The sequence below is a fragment of the Ovis aries genome, chromosome 3, assembly GCF_016772045.2.
Source record: "Ovis aries strain OAR_USU_Benz2616 breed Rambouillet chromosome 3, ARS-UI_Ramb_v3.0, whole genome shotgun sequence".
NCBI classification, from domain to species: Eukaryota; Metazoa; Chordata; class Mammalia; order Artiodactyla; family Bovidae; genus Ovis; species Ovis aries.
Window position 1 is genome coordinate 58,630,963 of NC_056056.1, and position 24,338 is coordinate 58,655,300.

General features: G+C 46.0%; 1 protein-coding gene and 1 long non-coding RNA gene across 2 annotated transcripts; one reads left to right on the top strand and one right to left on the bottom strand.

Annotated features, from left to right (window-relative positions):
* Nucleotides 1–452: 452 nt before the first annotated feature.
* CD8A (CD8 subunit alpha) lies at nucleotides 453–7,782 on the bottom strand. The gene is made up of 6 exons (XM_027966754.3): nucleotides 7,659–7,782; nucleotides 7,183–7,548; nucleotides 6,481–6,597; nucleotides 6,167–6,277; nucleotides 4,572–4,602; nucleotides 453–1,798 (listed from the first exon to the last, which is right to left on the bottom strand). The coding sequence occupies exons 1-6, from the start codon at nucleotides 7,708–7,710 to the stop codon at nucleotides 1,747–1,749; spliced, it is 729 nt and encodes a 242-aa protein (XP_027822555.1). The 5' UTR covers nucleotides 7,711–7,782; the 3' UTR covers nucleotides 453–1,746.
* A 53-nt stretch (nucleotides 7,783–7,835) lies between these two features.
* Nucleotides 7,836–19,799, top strand: LOC121819040 (uncharacterized). Its single transcript, XR_006059172.2, has 2 exons — nucleotides 7,836–8,292; nucleotides 10,597–19,799. It is a non-coding gene; the product is annotated as an uncharacterized LOC121819040 (long non-coding RNA).
* Nucleotides 19,800–24,338: the final 4,539 nt, after the last annotated feature.

Here is a 24,338-nt window from a genome sequence, read left to right on the forward strand (position 1 = left end):
TAAAATTAAGGTGGTGGAAGTCCATTTCTAGAGGGCAGGGAAAGTTCTGTTTCTGATGTGGTGCCGGCTATGTGAGAGTTCACTGCATAATGACTTGGAATTGTACGCTTACAGTTGGTGCACTTTTCTGTATGTCTATTTCACCTGAAGGACAGAATGAAGATTTTGTTATTTATTATGAGAGGAGTAGCAATTTGTCTGTTACCAAGGAAGAACAAAATGAAGGAAGATGATACAAGAAGAGATGAATTGATTTTGATTGATGTGAAAATGGGGAGTCTGAGGTGAAAGTGGGCAGTGACCCAAGAATTTTAGGTATTTGTCCTCAAGATGTCTGCAACTTTAAGTAGTATTTGTTATTACAGTAGTGGAAGATTGGAAACAATGAAATATCAAGTCATGGTTAAATAATGGCACAACCAAAAATGAAATATGACTTTGCTATTAAGAAGTAAGCCATAAATGTTTGTTTATTAAAGCCACTTATAAAAACATAGTGCAATCCCATTTTAAAAAATTATATATTTTATATTGTAGGCACAGAAAATAATCAGGAAGAATATAGCCCATAATATTAACAATGGATTATCCCTGAGGTAAAGAATTACAGATGATTCTTACTGCCTTAGCTACATTTCTTCTTCCAGTGAGCATGCATTTTTTGCAGAACACAGTAAGAAAGGAAATGCCTTGTAGGGCTGCAGCTGGGCTCGTAGCCTCCTCACCAGAGTTTGTCTGCACATCCCCTCAGCTGCTAGCCTGGGGTGGCCAGGGCCTGTGCCAGCTGCTCAGTCACAATTCTCCCCTTACAAACTATAAAAATTCACCGATGACCCAGGAGCATGTTTGAATATGGAATCTCAATGTTTAGAGAAAGTTGAACTCCATTCAACTTTCGAAACATTCAAATCATGCTTGCAGAGGGTGGCCTCTCCTCTTTCATGGGTCCTTCTGCAACACAAGGGCTGGGAGAACCATCTTGGATCCAGGCTGGGATTTCCCAGAGATTTTCTTCAGAGGTCAGATTGCTCATTTTCCAGGGTTCAGTTCACTCCTTCCACTTCATTGGAAGAACTCCTATTATCTGTATAATTTCACGCTTGATTATAAAAATATAATCTGATCCTGTTCAGCAGTATCACAGAACTCTGTCAAGTTTTCTTGTCCTATTTCATTACCTCATAGAGGCTCTAGGTACAGTCATGGGTCTATCACAGGTGCTTCAGAAATAACTAGTTCTCTTGAGGCTTGAGATCCAGCTCTCCACGCTGAGACAGAGGCCTCTGGAAGAAAGACCTCAGTTGTGTGGAGCCCCGCTAGGACTCTGATCCAGCTGTTCCCCATCTCTGGGCCTCAGTGTCCTCCTTTGTAAACTGGGTGGAGGAGAGGTTGGGGCTGAGCGGGTGCCGAGGCCCCCACCAGTTCTCACAGCCAGGTTCTGAGAACAGAGCTTGCGGTAGCTCTGGCCTGCCCGCCCTCTACCTCAGTATGGGAGCACAACAGCATGATAACCCTTGTGGTATGCCTTAGACACGAGAGTCTTGTTTTGTAGGAGAGTCTTGTTTTGTATCAAAGTAAATAATAAAGAAAAAGTAACTCTTCCCACCCCACCCCCATGAAAAAGAATAATAATGAGAAGGAAGGAAGCATGGGAGAAATCGAAAGGGAAGGATTCTTGCTCCCCCTGTCAGGAGAGTTCTCAGGATGAAGTCTTGTAGTGGCTGTCACACGGGGCCCGTCGCCATGTCAGACATATTTATCTGAAAGGTTGGGCTTGCCTCCTTGTCGGACCACGGGCCTGAAAGAGAGGTGGGTGACTGTCAGTGCAGCGGGAGCCCCTGCAATTCGATGCAGCATCCACTCAAGTCTACCCACACACACCCCCACCAGCTTCCCAGCCTTCAGGGCGCTCTGAGGACTTGTCCCCAGGCCACCAGCATGGGACTAGGTGAAGGACCTCAGCAACCCTGCCAAGAAGTTTCCTTGTGCCATCCTGAAATGAGAGGCTGGAGAATGTGCCCAAGGTCACGTGGCTAGGACGGGCTAGAGCCAGCATCTGAAGCCAGTTAGTCTAGCTTCTTGGAGACTTTGTCAAGGTCCCCATGGAGGTGTGAGAAGCAAGCTGATAACCAAGCCATCATCTGAGTTGATTCTCGGCCCTTGAGAGGATCACAGCGATAGAGGAGGATGTGAATGAACCACCGTCTGTCAGTCAAGTAGAGCTATTTTACCTAAAAGTCCCTTTGATGACCCAAATTTGATGTGTTAATTCACTACTGGGCTAGCACCTTCTAAATGGGCTGATTCATCGTGAGTGCCATGTCTACACACACCATCCTCCAAAACCTCGGGGTTGAAGCTGAGCTGCCCTTGGTCATCACTGAGCTTATTAACTCAGGTGTGTGAATTGCTCATAGTTTTAATCTGCATGGTTTTGTATTTTGGGACAGAGTTTTATTCTCAGTTACTCATTTCAAAATTTCAGAAAAGATAGAGATAATGGATGGTTCTCCTCCAAAATCTTTCCAATACTGAAACTGCTAAAAAATCCTTCTCTGCTCTTAAAGGGTATCCATTGGTATATCACCTTTAGTATATGCATTGGAAATTCATTACATTTCCATTGTTAAAAAATAACAATGTATAAGACACTGAACTTGGGTTTCTGAAGAGAACCCATATCTAGGGTGAAATGCAAACCTCAGGTATAAAACTTGAAACATTTTCATCTACTGAAAGGAATCGGTGAATAGAGTTGGTTATCGTTAACCCCCTCTGCCCTGGCTCCCAACCACAGAGAGGAGCCTGGGCTTTGAACAGAAGTTGCAGCTCTCCTGCTTGCTAGCAGTATGGCCTCAAACAAGTCACTAAAGGTCCTAAGCCTCAGTTTCCTCATCTATAAAATGGTAACCACACTGACTACTTTAAAGGTTGTTATGAAACTTGAAACTTAAAAACTTTATATATATTCATATATATAAAGCACTGGTAAACTTTAAGGTTGTTATGATTGAGTTGGCCAGAAAGTTCATTTGGGTTTTGGGAAAAACTTAAATGAACTTTTTGGCCAACCCAATACTGTTGATGGGTGGCTCAGTGGTAAAGAATCCACCAGCCAAACAGCAGATGTGGGTTCAATTCCTGGATTGCGAAGATCCTTCAGAGAAGGAAAAGGCAACCCACTCCAGTATTCTTGCCTGGGAAATCCCATGGACAAAGGAGTCTGGTGGGCTATAGTCCATGGGGTCACAAAGAGTTGGACACGACTGAGCAACTAAATAACAGCATTATTGATAGCTAACGTGTAGGCGTGACTCTGCCACCTTGGCTAGATTTCCTGATCTCTGAGCCAGTGACCTGTGAGATGGCACTGTGGTGATCCCCTATTGGGTTGCTGTGAGCATAAGGAATTCCCTGGGTGTAACCCCCATCACTGTGCTGGGCTAGAGAGGGCACTTGCTAGATGTTAGGGCAGTGCTGCCTCAGACTAAGCTGGAAGGAGAAAGGAGACTGAGGCCTCTCTTTCAGACACCGTTTTTCACTTATGTCTTTTCCTGATCATTTCAGAATGATCATGGGCTGGAATTGGATGAGGGGGTCACTTGAACTGCCAGATAGTTCTTTGCCTCTCTCCCTGACTTCCCCTTCTTCCCCCTCCAGTCCTTGGCAGTAAATCAAGGCCCTGAGTTGCCACAGGGAAATGAGCAACTGAGGCCATTTTTTTTTTTTAATCGAGTGATATTTGGTTCAGGTGATAAAACTGACTCTCCCCTCCCACCACCCAAAAGCTAGACCAAACCAATGGGAAAATAAAAAGTTTTCGTAAGAAAACAACAAGACTCGGACTTCCTTAGTAGTCCAGTGGCTAAGACTCTGTGCTCCCAATGCAAGGAGCCCAGGTTTGATCCCTGGTCAGGGAACTAGATCCCACATGCTTGCAGCAAAGAGTTTCCATGCGCTGCTAAAGATCCTGTGTGCCACAAGGAAGACCCAGTGCAGCCAAATAAATAAAAACTTTAAAAGAAAGAAACCAATATTTATGAAAGAAAGAAAGAAAACAAGACTCAGACAGAATCGTCCAGATAAAAGAACCTCGGGTCTTTGGGGGCTTCCCAGGTGGCGCAGTAGTAAAGAATCCGCCTGCCAGCGCAAAAGACAAAAGAGAAGTGTGTTCGAGCCCTGGGTTGGGAAGATACCCTGGAGGAGAAAATGGCAACCCACTCCAGTGTTCTTGCCTGGAGAATCCTAGGGACAGAGGAGTCCAGTGGGTATCCACGGGGTTGCAAAGAGTCAGACATGACTGAGCACCGTGTGGATATAGGATTAAGTGAGTGGGGGAATACTTCAGGTTAGGCCAAATAAGATGGACATTTCCTGAAACCACACTGCTCTTTCCATTAGTCCAACTTCACCTCTATCTCCTCCCCTGTGTCAGCCTTCTGCCTGCATCTGTTCAGACACTATAGTAACTCCCTGGACCTCAGGACTCTGCTGCCATGACCTCTGTCTGGAAAAGATCCCCACCATCTGCTGCCTGGGATGAGCAGGTCCAGAGATTATAAGAGACTCACCTGGGACATTTGCAGACACGTCTTCGGTTCCCTGGTTAAGGAAAAAGAAGGGGTAAGATGATTATCTCACCATAGCCAACAATTCCAAACATGGTTTCTGCTTCACTTTTCCTGTTTATTTAGGATTATAAGTTTTTTCTAGTGTGGCTATGACTATTTTTTTCAAAGCAAACAAGAACTACATCAACGTTTTAAAAAATACATCATAGGTGTTTGGTGGTCCAGTGTATAGGACTGCACACTGCCAATGCAGAGGGCCAGGGTTTGATCCTTGATCAGGGAACTAGATCCTACATGCTAAAACTATTAATAAAAGATCCCATGTGCTGCAACTAAAACCCAGCGCAGCCAAATAAATAAATATTTGGAAAAAATACATCATAATAAAGTAAACTTGTAAAATGACAGTGCATAATAATGACTGACACTGAAAAGAAGATTAATTTACTAAAACACAAGCTATAAAGCATATTTACATTTTATAGTTTTAATAATTATTATTAAAAGTTAAAAATTAAAGTATAGTTGATTTACAATATTGTGTTAGATTCAGATGTATAGTAAAGTGATTCAGTTTTTATACATGTAAATATATATATATGTAAATATATGGGGCTTCCCTGGTGGCTCAGATAAAGAATCTGCTTGCAATGCAGGAGATCCAGGTTTGATTCCTGGGTCAGGAAGATCCGCTAGAGGGGGAAATGACAACCCACTCTAGTATTCTTGCCTAGGAAATTCCATGGACAGAGGAGCCTGGTGGGCTACAGTCCATGGGGTCCCAAAGAGTCGGATGTGACTGATGGAATAACACATATACATATATATGTAAATGTATATATACATGTATATGTAAATAAATATTTCAGATTCTTTTCCTTTATAGATAATTACAAGATATTGAATATAGTGCTATGCAATAAGTAGCATTTAACTCTTGAGAACTGAGGTGAGGTCTTCTTTCCCACCCTTCTTCACATCACTTTAAAAAGCATTGCAAATACAGACGTGGGTGAACGTGGGTTAGTACGGCCACCTGCAGTAGGATCCAAATGGGTGGGGGCTCACAAGGAGGGGGCCAAGGATAAACCACTGCCTGTAGTGATTTTGACCCGGGCTTCCTGGGCTCTGGTGCCAGGGCCACAGCCGGGCCCCGCCCTGCTCCCATCCCCATCCTGCTGCTGCTGCTGCTGCTAAGTGGCTTCAGTCGTGTCCAACTCTGTGCGACTCCACAGACGGCAGCTCCTGGGATTCTCCAGGCAAGAACACTGGAGTGGGTTGCGATTTCCTTCCCCATCCTAGGCGTTTGTAATAAGCCCAGACCTGCGGGCTTTGCGGGTGGAACACCCCACCCCTGCCGCTGCCGCTCTGGGGATGGGGCTATGCCTTCCTAAAAACTTCCCGGGATGTGGAAAGAGAAGGGGTTTTCCCTGCGTTCTCTCTCCAGGAAAGACATAGGCAGTGCCTGGCCCTGCGGTGCAGCTCAAAGTTCCAGAAATCCGAACCCAACTAACTGAACTGCCCTCAAGGGCTGCCTAAAGCAAAGCGCTGCAAAAATCGGGCTGCGTCTTCCCGCGCGATTCCCCAGGACTTACGGCGGTAGCAGATGCATGTGACGACCAATGAGAGGAGAAGGACGGCGCAGGTCCCGGCCAGGGGAGCCCAGATGTAGATATCGCAGGCGAAGTCCAGCCCGCCCTTGTCCACTGACGACACAGAAGACGCGGACATTTAGGAGAGGGCCCGGGATCCCCCACCCCACCCTGGGGACCCCCCCACCAACCCTATCCCACCCCGTTGGTGCGGGCACGTCCCTTTTCCCGTTCCGGCTTTCGTTTCCCCACCGCTTGGGCTGCTAGGAAGATCAGCGTGGCCCCGGCGGCGAGGGCCTTTGCCGCGCCCGCCTCACCTGTGCTGCCCGCCGAGGGCCGGCACACCTCTGAGCCCGGAGAGACAGACCTAGTCTGCGGCGCGATGGTGGGCGCGCGCGTGGATGGCCGCATCGCCGGCGTGGTGGTGGGCTTCGCTGCGGGAACAACGGAGAGTGGTTAGGGGCCGCGCTGGAGCTGTGCCCGCGAACCCTTCCCACCTCTCCGCCAGCCTTTGCTAAGGGGGCACTCCCTCCGGATTAGCCACTGGAGGAGCCGTAGAGGCTCAGCGGAGCTCGGCGCTCAGCGCGGGGAGATGCTGAAAGACCACCTGGTCGTCTGAGTACACTGGGTGCCTTGGACATGAACACAGAGGCCCGTGCCCCTCCGCCCAGCCTCTCTCCAGGGCCCCACCAGAAACGTCGAGGGCTTGGAGGAGGCAGGGGTGGGACGGTGGGACACCGGCCTTCTCCTGACCAGCAGTGGGAAGCTCAGATAACTGAAGTGCAGTAACTTGCCCAGGATCATACTAGCTCGGAACTCGAGCCCAGATCAACCAGACCTAAAAAGTCACCTTGAATTACTACCCAGTCGCACCCTAGCCTCAGTTTTCTCCTCTGTGAATTGGGAACAGTATATAAGTAGCCCCCAGAGGCTCGAACCCCAAGAGAGTCGAAAGTAGCGGTGTCCCTGTGAAAAACGGACTCAGACGCGAACCCCAAAGCCGACCCGGGGCGCCGAACCTGGCAAGAAGACAGGCACGAAGTTACTGAAGTACAGGACCGAGTTGCTCAAGACTGAGCAAAAATAGTAGCCTTGGTCCTCCTGGCGGAAGTTTCTCAGGGTGAGCTGGAATTTGGAGCCGGTGACCCTGGCGCCGGAAATGTGGTCGGGGTCCAGTCCCTGGGCTAGCTTGACCCGTTGGGACGAGAGATACATTAGGAAGGTGGGTCTGGGGTCGTCCCCGGGTATCTGGCGGAGCCAGGAGCACCCTGACGCCATGCCGGACTGCACCACCTCGCATTGCAGCTCCACCGTCTCGCCCAGTCTGGTCTCCTTCTGCGTCGGCGACATCCGGAACGAGAGCGACCCTAGGACCTTGGGGGCATCTGCAGGACACGGGTAGCGAGACTGAGCTGGGAGCCCGGCGCCGACTCCCCCACCTCCCCCAGTCCCATGCCAGCCCCGCCCCCGCCTCCCCCAGGGGTCGCCAGCTCACCGAGCAGCTGCAGGGCCAGCGGCAGGATCAGGGAGGTCAAGAGTGAGGCCATGGCGCGCTCCCTGCCGCGGAAACTCCGAGGCGCGCAGCAGCCGGTGGATCACCGACGGGAGGGCGAAGTTTCGCCCTTCGACCGGCCTCCGAGCCCGATTTCGAATTCAGAGGATGTGATGTCACTTGAAGCCCCGCGGAGAAGAGAGTCGCCCTCCTTTTCGCGGTTGTCACCCTCCAGCCCAGAGAGGGGTGGGGGTGTGGGGGTCCGTGAATGGGGGCCGTCGAGGCAATCTGGCCAGGTGGAGAACAAGGACAAGGATGGTTGGACGTGGCCCTTGGAAGGGCTAGCTTGTGGGTGTGACGGAGGCAGATAAGAGATTTCTAGAAGGGAGGGTGAGCGAGCAGGAAGGAGAGAGAAATGTCCACTTCCTCTGACCTCATTCAGAGTGGCCCTGGCACTGACAACTTGGGGCTTTAGGTCCCGGGGAAGTGGGCCCTGAGGGCTGAGGCTAAGAGGAGTTAGTGACTGGCCCACATCTGCGGGACTCGGACAGGGGCGTCCGGGTGCCCACAGAGGAAAAAACCTTCTTCCTTCCATTGAGGAGACTTCCACCAGTCAGCCGGTCAAGCAGTGTGTGAGGTTTGTGATTTTCTGCTTCTCATCCTCTTTCCTCAGTAGTTAAACCTGGCCACCACAGCCTCATTCCTTCGAGGCCACTGCAGCAGCCTCCACAGTAGCTCCTGTTCCGGCCAGTCCCCCAGCCACACTGCTGTGAACAGTATTCTCCAAAAGGGAATGTGATAGTGTCACTCTTGAAGCCTCCTGGTGAGGTGCAGGTCTGAGTGGAAGCTCTGCGTGGAAGCTCAGCCCTGCCTTGGCTTGGAGCCTGAGTGCTGGTTCTGCCCAGCCTCCTTCCCAGGCCCCTGTCCTGGTCTTTCCTATTCACCCCCACTACATGCCCATAGGGTAATCTTATGGTGCGCTCAGTCATGTCTGACTCTCTGCGACCCCATGGACTGTAGCCTGCCAGGCTCCTCTGTCCGTGGCATTTTCAGGCAAGAATACTGCCAGTGGGGTTGCCATTTCCTCCTGCAGGGGAATCTTCCCAAGCCAGGGATCAAACCCGTGTCTCTAGTGTCTCCTGTGCTGGCAGGCAGATTCTTTACCGCTAGCGCCACTGATGATCTGAACTGTGCGCTCCCCATGCTGGAATGCACTTCTGTTTCAGCCCCTGGCCAGCTCCCAAGCCTTGGTATCTGAATCTCATTCTTCTGGCTCTGGGTGCTTGGCGGGCACATGTGTCAGCCTGGGTTTCTTCCTGTCTGAACCTGATACACACTTGGCCCCTTCCTTTTTTGTCTGCTGCTGTCCTGAAACCTTCCACCCCATAGTGGGTCCCCTCTCTCATTTCTTCCCACTTTGCATCCCATAGTGAGTGCAGCGATGCCCAAACTTTTTGACATCAGGGACCAGTTTAGTGGAAGACAACTTTTCCACCGACTGGAGGCAGGGGATGGTTTGGTGATGATTCAAGCACATTTTATTTATTGTGCACTTTATTATTATTATTACATCAGCTCCACTTCCGATCATCAGGCGTTAGAACCCAGGGGTTGGGGACCCCTGCCACAGTGCCTGCCCCTCATGCTGCTGCCCCTTGTTTCTAGAGACAAACCACCTGGTGTTATCTGTTCCATGTGCCTGCCCCATCCATGAGTTCTGCCAGGTGGTGAGGCCTATGTCCCCGACACCCTCCCAGATGTCGCATGTCATATCACGGCAGGCTGAGCTGTGTTTGCAAAACTGCAAAACTCCCTTCATGGAGTCTGAGCTTGAGTCTTGGATGGGATTTTTTTTTTTTTTTAAACTTTGATGTCAACACTCTCCCTCACCCCTCTACCCAAGGCGTCCGAGATACTTACTCTAACACACACCATTTAACGTTATATATTTAGAGATATTTTTTAAGTCTTTTAAATTGCAAAAGTTATATATTATTGAAAAACTTCAGACAATACAAAAAAAGAGTATGGGGAAGTTTCCCTGTCTCAACTCTCCTCCCATCGTCCATTCTCTAGAGAAAACCACTTATGTGTGCCCCTCATATATAGTCTATGCACAAACAGATGCTTATACATCATCTTAGACACATGGCTGTACTATACACATATTTTTTCGCAACCTGCATTTTTTATCTAACAGTAGAAGAGGGAAGCTTTTCACGTCAGCACCTGTAGATGCACCCATACTTGTAAAGAGCGTATTTTATATGCTCAGTTGTGTTTGACTCTTTTTTTTGACCCCAAGGGCTGTAGCCCACCAGGTTCCTCTGTCCATGGGATTTCCCAGGCAGGAATACTGGAGTGGGTTGCCATTTCCTTCTCCAGCATTTTATATGAGTGTTCCATAATTTAGTTTCCCTATTAACAGACATTTAAGGAGTTTCTCAATTTTTAAAAAAGCACTTCTTTACTTATTTGGTTGTGCTGGGTCTTAGTCGCAGCATGTGGGATCTAATTCCCTGACCAGGGATGGAACCCCAGGCTCCCTGGATTGGGAGTGTGGAATCAGCCACTGGACCACCAGGGAAGTCCCAGCAGTTTCTCAATTTTTGCAGTTACTAGTAAAGCTGTAGTAGATCCAGTGCATCTATATCAGTGAGCAATCACTCATGTTCATGGAACATTTTCAAATGGAGGACTAGGGAAGTTGAGGAAGGAAAACCCTTTGTAATGATGGCTATGACTGTGGCACAAGCAGTGGTTCCCCTGGCATACCAATACGTGTGTGTGTTTGTGTCCCTGGCTGCGTAGACACAGAGCTGTGCCTTAACTCACACGAGTGAGGGTCACAAGGAAACAGCCAAGTCCAGATACGCCCCTGACAAGGCAGTCCTCATTTTAAATAATTTCCCATTTTGCTTCATCTCTGTTCCCACTGCAGGAGTGTTAAATGGCCCTTTTGGCCAAAGGATGCCATCAGGAGGGAGGTGAAGAGGATGACCGGCCACGAAGGTACACCTTGCTGGTGGAGGAAGCATTGGAGGGAAGCCAGAGTCAACCTGCAGGCATTTGGATCTTGGGGACCAGGTTCCTGAGGATGACGATGCCCAGGTTCTGGGGTATAAAGCTTGAAAATAGAATCGTCCTATCCCACTCTCCCGGAAGTGAGCTGTAACTAGCGTGGAGGTCTTCTAGCCTTGCTACTTAGAAAAGTGTCAACCAGGGGGCTGGCAGCCCCCTTGTGCAGAGCATGACAGAGGATGGGGGGATGTCAGGGCAACATGTCAAACCCACCGAGGAGGCTCTGTGACCCCAATGTTATTTTTCAGAGAGCTGGTAGATTTTCGGCATAACCACAATGACATCCGCTCTGTCACAGACAGAACAGATGCAACTGTGCACGTTCTGGCGATGCTTGTTTGCTGCAGGGCCAGGTGTGCAGAGGGCTGGGTGAGGACTGCCAGGTGAGCTCCGCATCCCACACTAGCACTCACATGGGGTAGATGAAGAAATGGGAGCAGCCTCACTCTCAAACTCCTTATTTTTAAACACACTCAGGGAGTGACAGGGTAACAGAGTCACCAGTTTCTGTGACAGCGAGGCCGGCACTCTTCCAGCGCTTCTGGTCCCTTTCAGTGAAGACCTTGTCCTGCTCACCTCGTCTGTGCTCCATCCTGCCAGGGCTTTCCATGGTCCCTTAGAAAACACCAGTTTTTATGCTGGTTTAAATAAGTCACCAGTTTCTAGGCCGAATTTAAGCAGGTCTTTGCTTTCCTCAAGGTATATGTTATTTTTTTTAAGACTTTTTAAAATGTGGCCCATTGTAAGTCTTTATTGAATTTGTTACAATATTGCCTCTGTTTTGTGATTTTTTTTTTTTTTTTTGGCTGATGGGGTATGTAGAATCTTAACTCCCTCACCAGGAATCGAACCCACATGCCCTGCATTGAAAGGCAAAATGATAACCAGTGAACCACCAGGGAAGTCCGAAGGTATATGTTCTTAAACCACAGAACTACTCAGTGGTAAAGTAGACAAGGAGGAGACACAGGTTCAGTCCCTGGGTCAGGAAGATCCCTTGGAGAAGGAAATGGCAACCCACTCCAGTATTTTTGCCTGGGAAATCCTATGGTAGAGGAGACTAGTGAGCTACAGTCCATGGGATCACAAAAGAGTTGGACACGATAGAGCATGCACACACATACACACATTAATTAAAGACCTATTCAGAATGTATAACTGGGTGGGGTAGTGGTAGGAAATTAGTCAGGGCTCTGGGCCCCAGCTCCTAAGATGCTGACCCAGGGCCAACCTGGAATCATGGTGTTGGAAGTTAGCTGTTGTCTCCCCTTGCTGGTCCAGGAGATATTACCATCTCCTGGAAAAGAGTTAGCTTACTTGGGCCTAGAAAGGTCTTTGAACTCTAGAATTATAAGGGCCTTGCTTTATCTCAATCACAAACACCTGTTAATTCTATCTCACTTCTGCCATTGCCACTTTTCTCTACCCTCAACCCCCCAAGTTCAACTAGGCAACTGTCGTCTCTTATCTTGACATTTTGCAGTGGTCTTCTAACTGACCACCCCATTTCTACTCCAGTCTCTTCCAGTGCTCCTGGTCCCGTTCAGTGAAAATCTTGTGCTGCTAATCCTGGGCTCCATCCTACAAGGGCTTCCTATGGTCCCAGGGGGAACACTGGGTGATCCTGAATGTTGTTGGAGGCCCTGCACACTTGGGTCTGCAGCTCCATCTTCATCTTCTCCTGTTTGCCTTCTTCATACCTCCTACGCTTGGTGTCTCTTGGCTTCTCAAAGAGACCTTGCTCCTTTCCACCTCAGTGTCATTAAACATGCTATTCCCTTAGCCTGGATTGTTCTCAGCTCTGCTGTCTGCTTAGTAATCTTCTCTTCCTCAAGTCCCAGCCCAAGCACCTCCTCCTTCTGGGGCTCAGTACCTTACCCACCCCTCCCCCTGCTCCTAGAAAGTATGGACCATAGGCTTCTTGGTGTCACCTGGACCTTGGGCATTCCTAGACTGAAGCACTTACTCTGCCCAGCAGTGGTTTATTTGTTCATCCAGCTTGATGACCAGAACCTTGGTCCCTTGAGGAAGAGACCTCATCTTGTTCATGGTTTTTATCATGGTGCCTAACAGGACTTGCTACACATTTGGTCTTCAAAAACCCTGTTTGGTAAAAGCTAAATGCAGGTAAAAGCAGAGTAGAGCAGACAAGAAGATGTGGAGATAGTTCATTTCAGATAAGAGTGCTCAGGTAAGGCTTCACGAAGTGGCTGGCTATACATAAAGTAAGAATAGGGAGAGAGGTTATTTTTAATGAGGCATTTAACACATTTCCCTGGTGGCACAGGGAACAAGAATCTGCTGGCCAATGCAGGGGACACAGGTTTGGTCCCTGGTCTGGGAAGATTCCTCATGCTTCAGAAAAACTAAGTCTAAAGCTGCAACTGCTAAAGCCCGCGTGTCTAGAACCTGTGCTCTGCAATAAGGGAAGCCATCACAATGAGAAGCCCACGCGCTGCAACCAAGATAGACCCCCCCTTGCCACAGCTAGAGAAAGCCCGCACGCAGCAATGGAGAGCCAGCACAAGCAAAAATTGAATAAATGAATATTAAAAAAAGAAGAATGAGGCACTTGACTCCTAATCAAGATGCTGCTGACAGCATGTTTTAATACGTAGTAATGGTATGGTTGAAGGGAGAAGGGGGAGAAGGAGGAAGGGGAGAAGATGGACTCATTCAAAAGCAAGGTGAACGTGTCCGCAGTGTAGGGGTGAAGCGGGGCTGAAATCAGGAGCCAGGGGCTCTGTTCTTGAGCCTGTGTCTTGAGGGTCCGTCTTGAAGCAGTGGCACTGAGGGTTTGACTTCTTCAGCTAACAGGGTCCCAAAGTGCTTCATGGATGGAGAGAGGCTGAAGCCAGGCTCTCTATTTGAAGCAGGGGGTTGGGTCAGGATTCCTCAGTGAAAGGCTGGAGAAAGCTGTGCATTTTTCCATAGTCATGGCTCATATGGGGCTGTGTCCCTACAGTGATGGCAGGGCGGGCCAGAGACTGCAGTCACCTGATCTCCAGCGTCACCACCGAACAGAGCCCAGAGCCACCAGAATAAGGCCTGGTTCTGACTGTTGCCCGGAAAAAACTAGGAGGATGGAGTATAAAGAGAGAGAGAGTTTTGCTTTTTGTTTTTTTAAACTTTCATTGTGTCACTGAGCTTTATTACCAGTGTCACCATTTCTGCCTACATCTGCTGAGAAAAGGAGAAACTGACATTTACTGAGCACCCTCAGTGGTCTAGAACTTGGCAGGACTTATTCTAAATCTCATGGGCCCTCTGAAGTGGGTTTAGTTCTCCCTTTTTTCAGAGAAAGAAATTGAGGTTCAGAGATGTGAGAATAACTTACCCACGGTTGCACAACTAGTAAGTGGTAGAGATGAGATGGAAACCCAGCCTGGCTCCTAACTGATCCTTTAGTCCCACATTTCCTCTCTCTCTCCCTCTCCAAAAAGAGAGATTTTTAAAGTCCCCATTCAAGGTGAGATTATATACACACTGAAAATTCAAAATACATGTAAAGATAACTTACTAAAATTGGGATGGGAGTTCACTTCAGAAGAGATACAAATTACAGAGCAATCTGAAAAGAGTTTAAAACAGAGAAAAAGAAGGTATAGAAAACGCAGAAATTAAACAAGAGCAACTGAATATGATAAATACTGAGAATACTAGAAATAAAATCTATATATAGTTTAGATATAAACTAGGATACACCCTACACTGGACATAGTTGAAGGAATAATTAGTAAAATGGAAACTAGCACTGCGGAACTAACAGATTGCAATGCGAGAAGATACAGAAACAGTTTGAAAAGCTGCTCAGATGTGGACGAGCACTGAGAAATATTTAATAGAATTTCAGAAAGAAGAGAATAAAGAGAGTGTGGAGAAGGAACACTGGAAGAGATCTTGGCTGAAGATTTTCCACAATTAAAAGACACAAGCGCTCGGATCAAAAGGGCTCCCAGAATGCCAAACAGAATAAGTAAAAAGATGTTCATCTCTGAACATACCAAGTTGAACCACGAGACTTCAGAAGCACAGAGAGGAAGGCAGCCCAGGAGGTCAGAAGAAGTTGAGATAATATTTAAAATACCCTTGGGAGAACCTTCAGTCACAGCTTGGATGGGGTGAAGAGAGTAAGAACCTGATCTGTGACGGGAAAAACCCACACGTCTGCTGACAACTTATAATGATGCTGTGTCATTCTCTTGGTGCAGACACACGCTTGCTGTAAAGTTGGGGGCCAGCTTGCTACAGATCTTTAATGTCAAGAACATTCAAACGGAAGCATCCTGAATGCAACTGGAGAGGCAGGATTTGAGTCTGAGAGAGGGACCAGGGCTGGGAACCCAGCCTGGGCAAGGCTGTCTTCATCTAAGTTCTGAGAGTGGGTCTGATTGCAAAGGCAGGCAGAGCGGAAAGGAGAAGCAAAGGAGCATATTGAACCTTTAGGGAAGGCTCATTTTTAAGGAGAGGGAAGAAAACACTGGCAGTAATTCAGGTTGTGTAGGGACTTCAGGATGGGGCTTGAGAGGTGGCAATCCTTTATGGAGAGGTGGCTGCTATGGATTTGGGCTATAAAGGAGCTTTGGGAGGACATGGAAGCTCGGGACGACTTGAATGCAGCCTGTGGCAGGAAGAGCTTGTAAGCCTGTGTTCAACACCTGGCCCACTAAGGATATCGACTCCCACGTGTTTGTCAGAGGAAGACTCCCAGGTAAAGAGGGAGGTGGGGACAGGAGGGTAGGCTGGAGAGGGTAGGGAGCTAGAGGAATATTAGATGAGGTGATGTTGATGTCTGGATTTCATTTATTGTTCATTCACTTAAATGTTTCTTCCATTCACCCTTTAATTTTAAAGAAAGCATTTGAACACAGAAAAATAGAGCAAATAATATAAAAACACCCATAGGCTCCCCAGAAAGCACCCCTCAAAACTAATGTGTTAGCATTTTGTCACATTTGCTTCAGATGAACATTACAGATAAAATTGCACATCCCCAAATACCTTGCCTCCTGTCCAGAAGCAGCATCTGGGGTCTATCAATTATGAAATTTGGATGTTACATTTCCAGTTATGTTCCTGGATTTGTCTGTTTCTCCCTTTAACTCTGTCCATTTTTTGCTTCTCATATTTTGAAGCTTTGTTGTTGGGTACAAAAATTAAAAGACGCTTACTCCTTGGAAGGAAAGTTATGACCAACCTAGATAGCATATTGAAAAGCAGAGACATTACTTTGCCAACAAAGGTCTGTCTAGTCAAGGCTATGGTTTTTCCAGTGGTCATGTATGGATGTGAGAGTTGGACTATGAAGGAATCTGAGCACTGAAGAATTGATGCTTTTGAACTGTGGTGTTGGAGAAGAGTCTTGAGAGTCCCTTGGACTGCAAGGAGATCCAACCAGTCCATTCTGAAGGAGATCAGCGCTGGGATTTCTTTGGAAGGAATGATGCTAAAGCTGAAACTCCAGTACTTTGGCCACCTCATGTGAAGAGTTGACTCACTGGAAAAGACTCTGATGCTGGGAGGGATTGGGGGCAGGAGGAGAAGGGGACGACAGAGGATGAGGATGGGATGAGATGGCTGGATGGCATCACCGACTTGATGGATGTGAGTTTGAGTGAACTCTGGGTGTTGGTGATGGACAGGGAGACCTGGCGTGCTGCGATTCATGGGGTTGCAAAGAGCGACTGAATGAACTGAACTGACACACACATTTAGGATTGTTCTGTTTTCTTGGCAGATTGACCCTTTTATCATTACAAAATGTCCCTCTTTATCTTTGGTGATACCTTGTTTTGAAATCTAGTCTCATAATCACACGGCCATCCCTGCGCTCTTATGTTTTCTGTTTTGTTTTATTTTGTCTTTAGTTTTTAATTGGAGGATAATTGATTTACAGTGTTGTGTTGGTTTCTGCTGTACAATGTGAACCAACCATAAGTATATGTATCCCCCTGTCTGTTTTCTGTTGATTTTTTTAGTTTTTGAGGAACCTCCTGACTGTTTCCATAGTGGCTGCACCAGTTTTCATTCTCACCCACAGAGCATACACATAATTTTAAGGGGGTTGTTTTCCAGATCCTCAAAGCCTATTTATCCTTTTTCCTGAGATGGATCTGCCCAAGAACAAATGGCTTTGTCTAGTTTTCAGATTCTCTTTCTCCACTCCACCTTTCACGATTGCTCTTTTTTCCTGCTTTAAAACAAAACAGCAGACCTCCCAACCTCCTGTATCTTACTGTGGTGCAAAGGAAAGAGATACATGCACCCATATGCCAACAAATATTTTTCATTTAATGTCTGTTTGCTTAGGAATTGACAAAGAATGCATTTCTTTTGAGAAGAGTCTCTGAGATGCTGGAAAACAGGACATTGGGCAGAAATGCTGGAGGCTGAGCTCCTTTATGGCCATCTCCTGAGCTTCATCACTCTACCAACCTCTCTACTGTAGAGCTGGAGTTCAGAGGGAGACGGTATTATGGGATGTGCATTAACATGTTCATTGGAGAACTTCCCTGGTGATGCTGAGGGTAAGAATCTGCCTGCCAATGCGGGGGACACAGGTTCGATCCCTGATCTGGGAGGATTCCACATGCCACAGAGCAACTAAGCCAGGGACCACAACAGCTGAGCCCATGCTATACAGCCTGAGAACCACCACTACTGAAACCCGTGCATCTAGAGCCTCTGCTCCACAACAGGAGAAGCCATCGCAATGCGAAGCCCGAGCACGGCCGTGAAGTGTAGCCTCTGCTCAGCGCAACTAGAGAGAGCCCACGCAGCAGTGAAGATACAGCGCAACCAAAAATACACAAATTAATTAATTAATTATAAAAACATGTTCCTTGGAATTGCAAAAGGAATCAAACTTCTATTTTAACAGAAGGTTAGCTTGATTTGCTAGTTGGTTTGACATTGAAGCCTGTGCCAATGAGGATAGTTGGCAGTTTTGTTTTTTTTCCCATGAATCAAATGAGAGAAACCTTTAGATCCAAAGTTTTGGTGAAAATAAAGTGGAAAGCCTTTGATAAGATAAAAATATTTTTTTGGTAAATTTGCATGGTAATTAAAAATATTTATATTTCCCCAACTGTTTCTAAGTTCATCAGGGTAGGCAACTGCTTTTCAGTGAAAGAAGGACAGTAGCTTAGCTACTTGAGAGGCTATAGTATAAAGCCTATTTCAGTGACTCCAGAAACTGAGAAGTGAATAAGTCTAAAGATCATGATCAACTTACATGTAGGTCAGTGCTTCCTGAGTCTTTGATTCCAAAACAATTGAAAGAGGACCTGCTAGAATTGGTAAGTGTTATAGATTGACTTATGTTCCCTGTTCCCTCCCCACCACCCACAAAAAATTTACATATGAGTGAAGTCCTAACCCCCAGTACCTCTGAAGTTGGCCTTTTTTGGAGATAAGGTTTTAACAGAGGTAATCAAGTTAATGGGTTTCCCTGGTGGCTCAGACAGTAAAGAATCCACCTGCAATGTGGGAGACCTGGGTTGGGAAGATCCCCTGGAGGAGGGCATGGCAACCCACTGCAGTTTTCTTGCTTAGAGAATCCCATGGACAGAGGAACCTAAGTGGGCTACGGTCCATGGGGTTGCAGAGTTGGGCACAACTGAGTGAATAAGCACTAATCAAGTTAATGGGCTTCCAAGGAGGCACTAGTGGTAAGGACTCTGCCTGCCACTGCAGGAGATACAAGATTGGGTTTGATCCCTGTGTTGGGAAGATTCCCTGGAGTAGGAAATGGCAACCTGCTACAGTATTCTTACCTGGAAAATTCCATGGGCAGAGGAGCCTGGTGAGCTACAGTCCCTGGGGCCGCAAAGAGTTGGGCATGACTGAGTGACTGAGCACATACACAATTAAGTTAATATGAGGTCACTAGGAGGGGTCTTTGGAGAAGGCAATGGCACCCCACTCCAGTACTCTTGCTTGGAAAATCCCATGAACGGAGGAGCCTGGTGGGCTGCAGTCCATGGGGCCGCTGAGAGTCGGACTGGACTGAGCGACTTCACTTTCACTTTTCAATTTCATGCATTGGAGAAGGAAATGGCAACCCACTCCAGTGTTCTTGCCTGGAGAATCCCAAGGACGGGGAAGCCTGGTGGGCTGCCGTCTATGGGGTCGCACAGAGTCGGAAACGACTGAAGTGACTTAGCAGCAGCAGCAGCAGCAGCAACAGGAAGGGTCTTAATCCAATTTAACTGGTGTCCTTAAAAACGGGGAAATTTGGATACAGGCACACAGCCAGGGAGACCATCAAGTGGAAATAAAGACATAGATGGGATGGCTCTTCTACATGTTAAGGAACCCCGAAGACAGCCGGCAACCCACTAGAAACTAGGAAAGAGTCATGGAACAGATCTTCCTTTCAACGATCAGAAGGAACTAATGTAGCCAGCCTCTCAAATCCTGCGTTTCTAGCTTCCAGAACTGTGAGATAACACATTTCTGTTGTTTAAGCTACTTAGTTTGTGGTACTTTGTTAGTTGCAAACTTATGAAGCAACTAATAGCTCATTAAAACTACATTTTGATGATATATCACTATTACGGGGTTATTGTTGGTTTTCTTTGGCCAAAATTTTTTGGAAAAAGTGAAAAAACTTAATGACTCTGTTGTAACAAAGTGTTAGTCAGTCAGTCATGTCCGACTGCAACCCCATGGACTGTAGCCTGCCAAGCTCCTCTGTCCATGGAATTCTCCAGGCAAGAATACTGGGGTGGGTTGCCATTCCCTTCTCTAGGGGATCTTTCCAACCCAAGGATCAAACCTGGGTCTCCTGCATGGTAGGTGGACTCTTTACCATCTGAGCCACCAGGGAAGCCTGTTGTAACAAAACCAACTGTTTATTTGTGGGAACAAAATTTCTCAGTGCTTACACTGTGCGAAAAAACAAAACAAACAGAAAACTAATTGATGCTGAATCCTGTCTCATTCTAACAATAGGTCATGTTGTCCCATGGGTTCATAAACTAATTGGACCCTATTCGTCTCATTAAGAGCTGAATTTCCCCTCCAATTTACTTTTAAATAAAGCTTATTATTTTGAGATGATTATAGATTGACATTGTAATTGTAACAAATAATATAGACAGATCTTATGTATCCTCCACCTATTGGTAACATTTTGTATAACTTTATAGTACTTTATCACCATAGGTTACTTTTTATGTTTAATAATTATTCTTTAATAATTTAAACTTTTATAATTTATAAGTATAATTAATAATTTATAACAAATTATTTGTAATTTTTTATTTTTGAGTAATTGTGTACTATGTTGCAATGGCGGCATAATCTAAATTCTTAGTACTTAGGAATTTATGGCTCTAGAAATTTAAAACTTCAATTCGTTTGCTTTTGTGGGGCAGACAAGTATGATCAATAAAAGTTCTTCAAGCATAAGAACATATCAGAATAAATGTCTATGGAAGAAGTGGGATAGAATTTGTAAGTTTGAGGGGGAAAAAAAAATGATGGAAAATTTCCAAAATTTAAAGAACTTGTTCTTATATTTTCAAAATGGGTGATTACTGAAATAAAATTGATATATAATTTGTTCTATTAGGAACAAAAAGGGTGATGTAAAGTTTATTTTAAAGTATTTATCGGGAATTCCCTGGCAGTTCAGTGGGTAGGACTCCTGGCTTTCACTGTCAAGGGTGAGAGTTCAATCCCTGGTTGAGGAACTAAGATTCCAAAGCCTGCGTGGCCAAAAAAAAAAAAAAATCAATATTTATTTACAACACATTGGAAATTATGTACTTTACAAGTATTTATGATGGAAAGTGTTTGATATCAAGTTAAAACTGAGTGAAGAAGTATACCATATTCACAGCAGTATTATTCTCAATAGCTAAAATGTGGAAGTGACCTAGATGTCCACTGATGGGTGGATGGATAAGCAAAATGTAGCATATACATACAATGGAATATTATGCAACCTTACACTGGAAGGAAATTTGACATATACTACAGCATGGATAAACCTTGAGGATGTTATGCTAAGTGAAATAAGGCCATCACAAAAAGACAAATACTGCATGCTTTACTTAGGGCTACCCTGGTGGCTTAGATGGTAAAGAGTCTGCCTGCAGTGCAGGAGACCACAAAGTACCTGGAGCAGTCACAATCAGAGACAGAAAGTAGAATGGTGGTTGTTAGGGGCTGGGGGGAAGGGGAAAGGGGAGTTATTGTTTAAAGGGTACAGAGTTTCAGTTTTGCAAAATGAAAACTTCTGAAGGTGGATGGTGGTGATGGCTGCACAAGAATGTACTTCACACTGCACATTGAACTGTACACTTAAAAATGGTTAGGAGGGTAGATATTATGTTCCGTGTATTTTACTACAAATTTTTTTTTTTTCATGAGTGGAGCACATAGTCTTTCATATTTGGGGGGATACAAGAGAAGTAGTCAATCTGATTTTGGTATTGAACATTTGGTGATGTCCATGTGTAGAGTCTTCTCTTGTGTTGTTGGAAGAGGGTGTTTGCTATGACCAGTGCCTTCTCTTGGCAAAACTCTATTACCCTTTGCCCTGCTTCATTCTGTACTCCAAGGCCAAATTTGCCTGTTAGTCCAGGCTTTTGCATTCCAGTCTGCTCTAATGAAAAGGATATCTTTTGGGGGTGTTAGTTTTAGAAGGTCTTATAAGTCTTCATAGAATCGTTCAACTTCACCGTTCAACTTCAGCTTCTTCAGCTTTACTGGTTGGGGCATAGACTTGGATTACTGTGATACTGAATGGTTTGCCTTGGAAACGAACAGAGATCATCTGTCGTTTTTGAGACTGCATCCAAGTACTGCATTTCGGATTCTTTTGTTGACGATGAGGGATACTCCATTTGTTCTAAGGGATTCTTGCTCACAATAATAAATGGTCATCTGAGTTAAATTCACCCATTCCAATCCATTTTAGTTTGCTGGTTCCTAAAATGTTAATGTTCACTCTTGCCATCTCCTGTTTGACCACTTCCAATTTGCCTTGATTTGTGGACCTAATAGTCCAGGTTCTTATGTAATATTGCTCTTTACAGCACTGGACTTTACTTCCATCACCAGTCACATCCACAACTGGGTTTTGCTTTGGCTCTGTCTCTTCATTCTTTCTGCAGTTATTTCTCCACTGATCTCCAGTAGCATATTGGGCCCCTACCAACCTGGAAAGTTCATCTTTCAGAGTCATATCTTTTTTTGCCTTTTCATACTGTTCATGGGGTTCTCAAGGCAAGAATACTGAAGTGGTTTGCCATTCCCTTCTCCAGTGGGCCACGTTTCGTCAGAACTCTCCACCATGACCTGTCCATCTTGGCTGGCTGTACACAGCATGGCTCATAGTTTCATTGAGTTAGACAAGACTATGGTCCATGTGATCAGACTGGTTACTTTTCTGTGACTGTGGTTTTCATTCTGTCTGCCCTCTGATGGAGAAGGATAAGAGGCTTACGGAAGATTCCTGGTGGGAAAGACTGACTGATGGGGAAACTGGGTCTTATTCTGATAGGTGGGGCCATGCTCAGTGAATCTTTAATCCACTAGAATCTTAAATTGAATCTTAAACTTTAAATTAAAGGTTAACAGAATCTTTAATTCTGTTGACGGGCAGGGCTGTGTTCCCTCTGTTATTTGACCTGAGGCCAAACTATCGTTGGAGGCAATGAAGATAATGGTGACCTCGTTCAAAAGGTCCCACGCATGCACTGCTGCACTCAGGGCCCCCAGCCCTGCAGTAGGCCACTGCAGACCCACGCCTCCTCCGGAGGCTCCTGGACAGTCATGGGCAAGTCTGGGTCAGTCTCTTGTGGGGTCACTGCTCCTTTCTCTTGGGTCCTGGTGCACACAGGTTTTTGTTTGTGCCCTCCAAGAGTCTGTTTCCCCAATCCTGTGTAAGTTCTGGTGGCTCTGTGGTGGTGTTAATGGCGACCTACTCTAAGAAGGCTATGCCATACCCAGGTCTACTGCACCCAGAGTCCTTGCCCCTGTAGTGGTCCACTGCTGACCCGTATCTCTGCAGGAGACACTCAAACACCATTCTGTCTCAGTCTCTGTGGGGTCTCTGGGTCCTGGTGCACACAAGGTTTGTTTCAGCCCTCTGAGCATCTCAAGTGGGTATGGGGTTTGATTCTAAACATGATTTCACCCCTCCTACCGCCTTTCTGGGGCTTCTTTGCCCTTGGACATGGGGTATCTCCTCAAAGTCACTCCAGCACTGCACAGCTGCCACTCCAGTTGGTGATAGATATCCCCAAGAAAAAGACTCTACGCATGGACATCACCAGATGGTCAATTCTGAAATCAGATTGATTATATTTGTTGCAGCCAAAGATGGAGAAGCTCTATACAGTCAGCAAAAACAAGACTGGGAGCTGACTGTGGCTCAGATCATGAACTCCTTATTGCCAAATTCAGACTTAAATTGAAGAAAGGGAAAAGCACTAGACCATTCAGGTATGACCTAAATAAAATCCCTTATGATTATACAGTGGAAGTGACAAATAGTTTCAAGGGATTAGATCTGATAGACAGAGTGCCTGAAGAACTATGGATGGAGGTTTGTGACTTTGTACAGGAGGGAGTGATCAAGACCATCCCCCCAAAAAAGAAATTCCAAAAGGCAAAATGGTTGTCTGAGGAGGCTTACAGATAGCTGTGAGAAGAAGAGAAGTGAAAGGCAAAGGAGAAAAGGAAAGATATACCTGTTTGAAGGCAGAATTACAAATAATAGCAAGGAGAGATAAGAAAGCCTTCTTCAGTGATCAATGCAAAGAAATAGAGGAAAACATCAGAATGGGAAAGACTAGAGCTCTCTTCAAGAAAATTAGAGACACCAAGGGAATATTTCATGCAAAGATGAACACAATAAAGGACAGAAATGGTATGGACTTAACAGAAGCAGAAGATATTAAGAGGTGGTAAGAATACACAGAAGAGCTATACAAAAAAGATCTTCATGACCCAGATAACCATGATGGTGCGATGACTCACATAGAGCCAGACATTCTGGGATGTGAAGTCAAGTGGCCTTAGGAAGCATCATTACGAACAAAGCTAGTGGAGGTGATGGAATTCCAGTTGAGCTATTTCAAATCCTAAAAGATGATGCTGTGAAAGTGCTGCACTCAATATGCCAGCAAATTTGGAAAACTCAGCAGTGGCCACAGGACTGGAAAAGGGCAGTTTTCATTCCAATCCCAAAGAAAGGCAATGCCAAAGAATGCTCAAACTACCGCACAATTGCACTCATCTCACACGCTAGTAAAGTAATGCTCAAAATTCTCCAAGCCAGGCTTCAACAGTAGGTGAACTGTGAATTTCCAGATATTCAAGCTGGATTTAGAAAAGGCAGAGGAACCAGAGATCAAATTGCCAACATCCACTGGATCATGGAAAAATCAAGAGAGTTCCAGAAAAACATCTACTTCTGCTTTATGGACTATGCCAAAGCCTTTGACTGTGTGGATCACAACAAACTGTGGAAAATTCTTAAAGAGATGGGAATACCAGACCACCTGACCTGCCTCCTGAGAAATCTGTATGCAGGTCAAGAAGCAACAGTTAGAACTGGACATGGAACAACAGACTGGTTCCAAA

What these genes read in the sequence shown, in the direction of transcription:
- CD8A (XM_027966754.3), bottom strand. Translation starts at nt 7,710, where the DNA reads ATGGCCTCACTCTTGACCTCCCTGATCCTGCCGCTGGCCCTGCAGCTG. An exon ending in GCTGGCCCTGCAGCTGCTCG is followed by an intron (nt 7,549 to 7,658) that starts GTGAGCTGGCGA and finishes CGTGTCCTGCAG; the next exon opens with ATGCCCCCAAGGTCCTAGGG. An exon ending in CACATGCATCTGCTACCGCC is followed by an intron (nt 4,603 to 6,166) that starts GTAAGTCCTGGG and finishes TTCCTTAACCAG; the next exon opens with GGAACCGAAGACGTGTCTGC.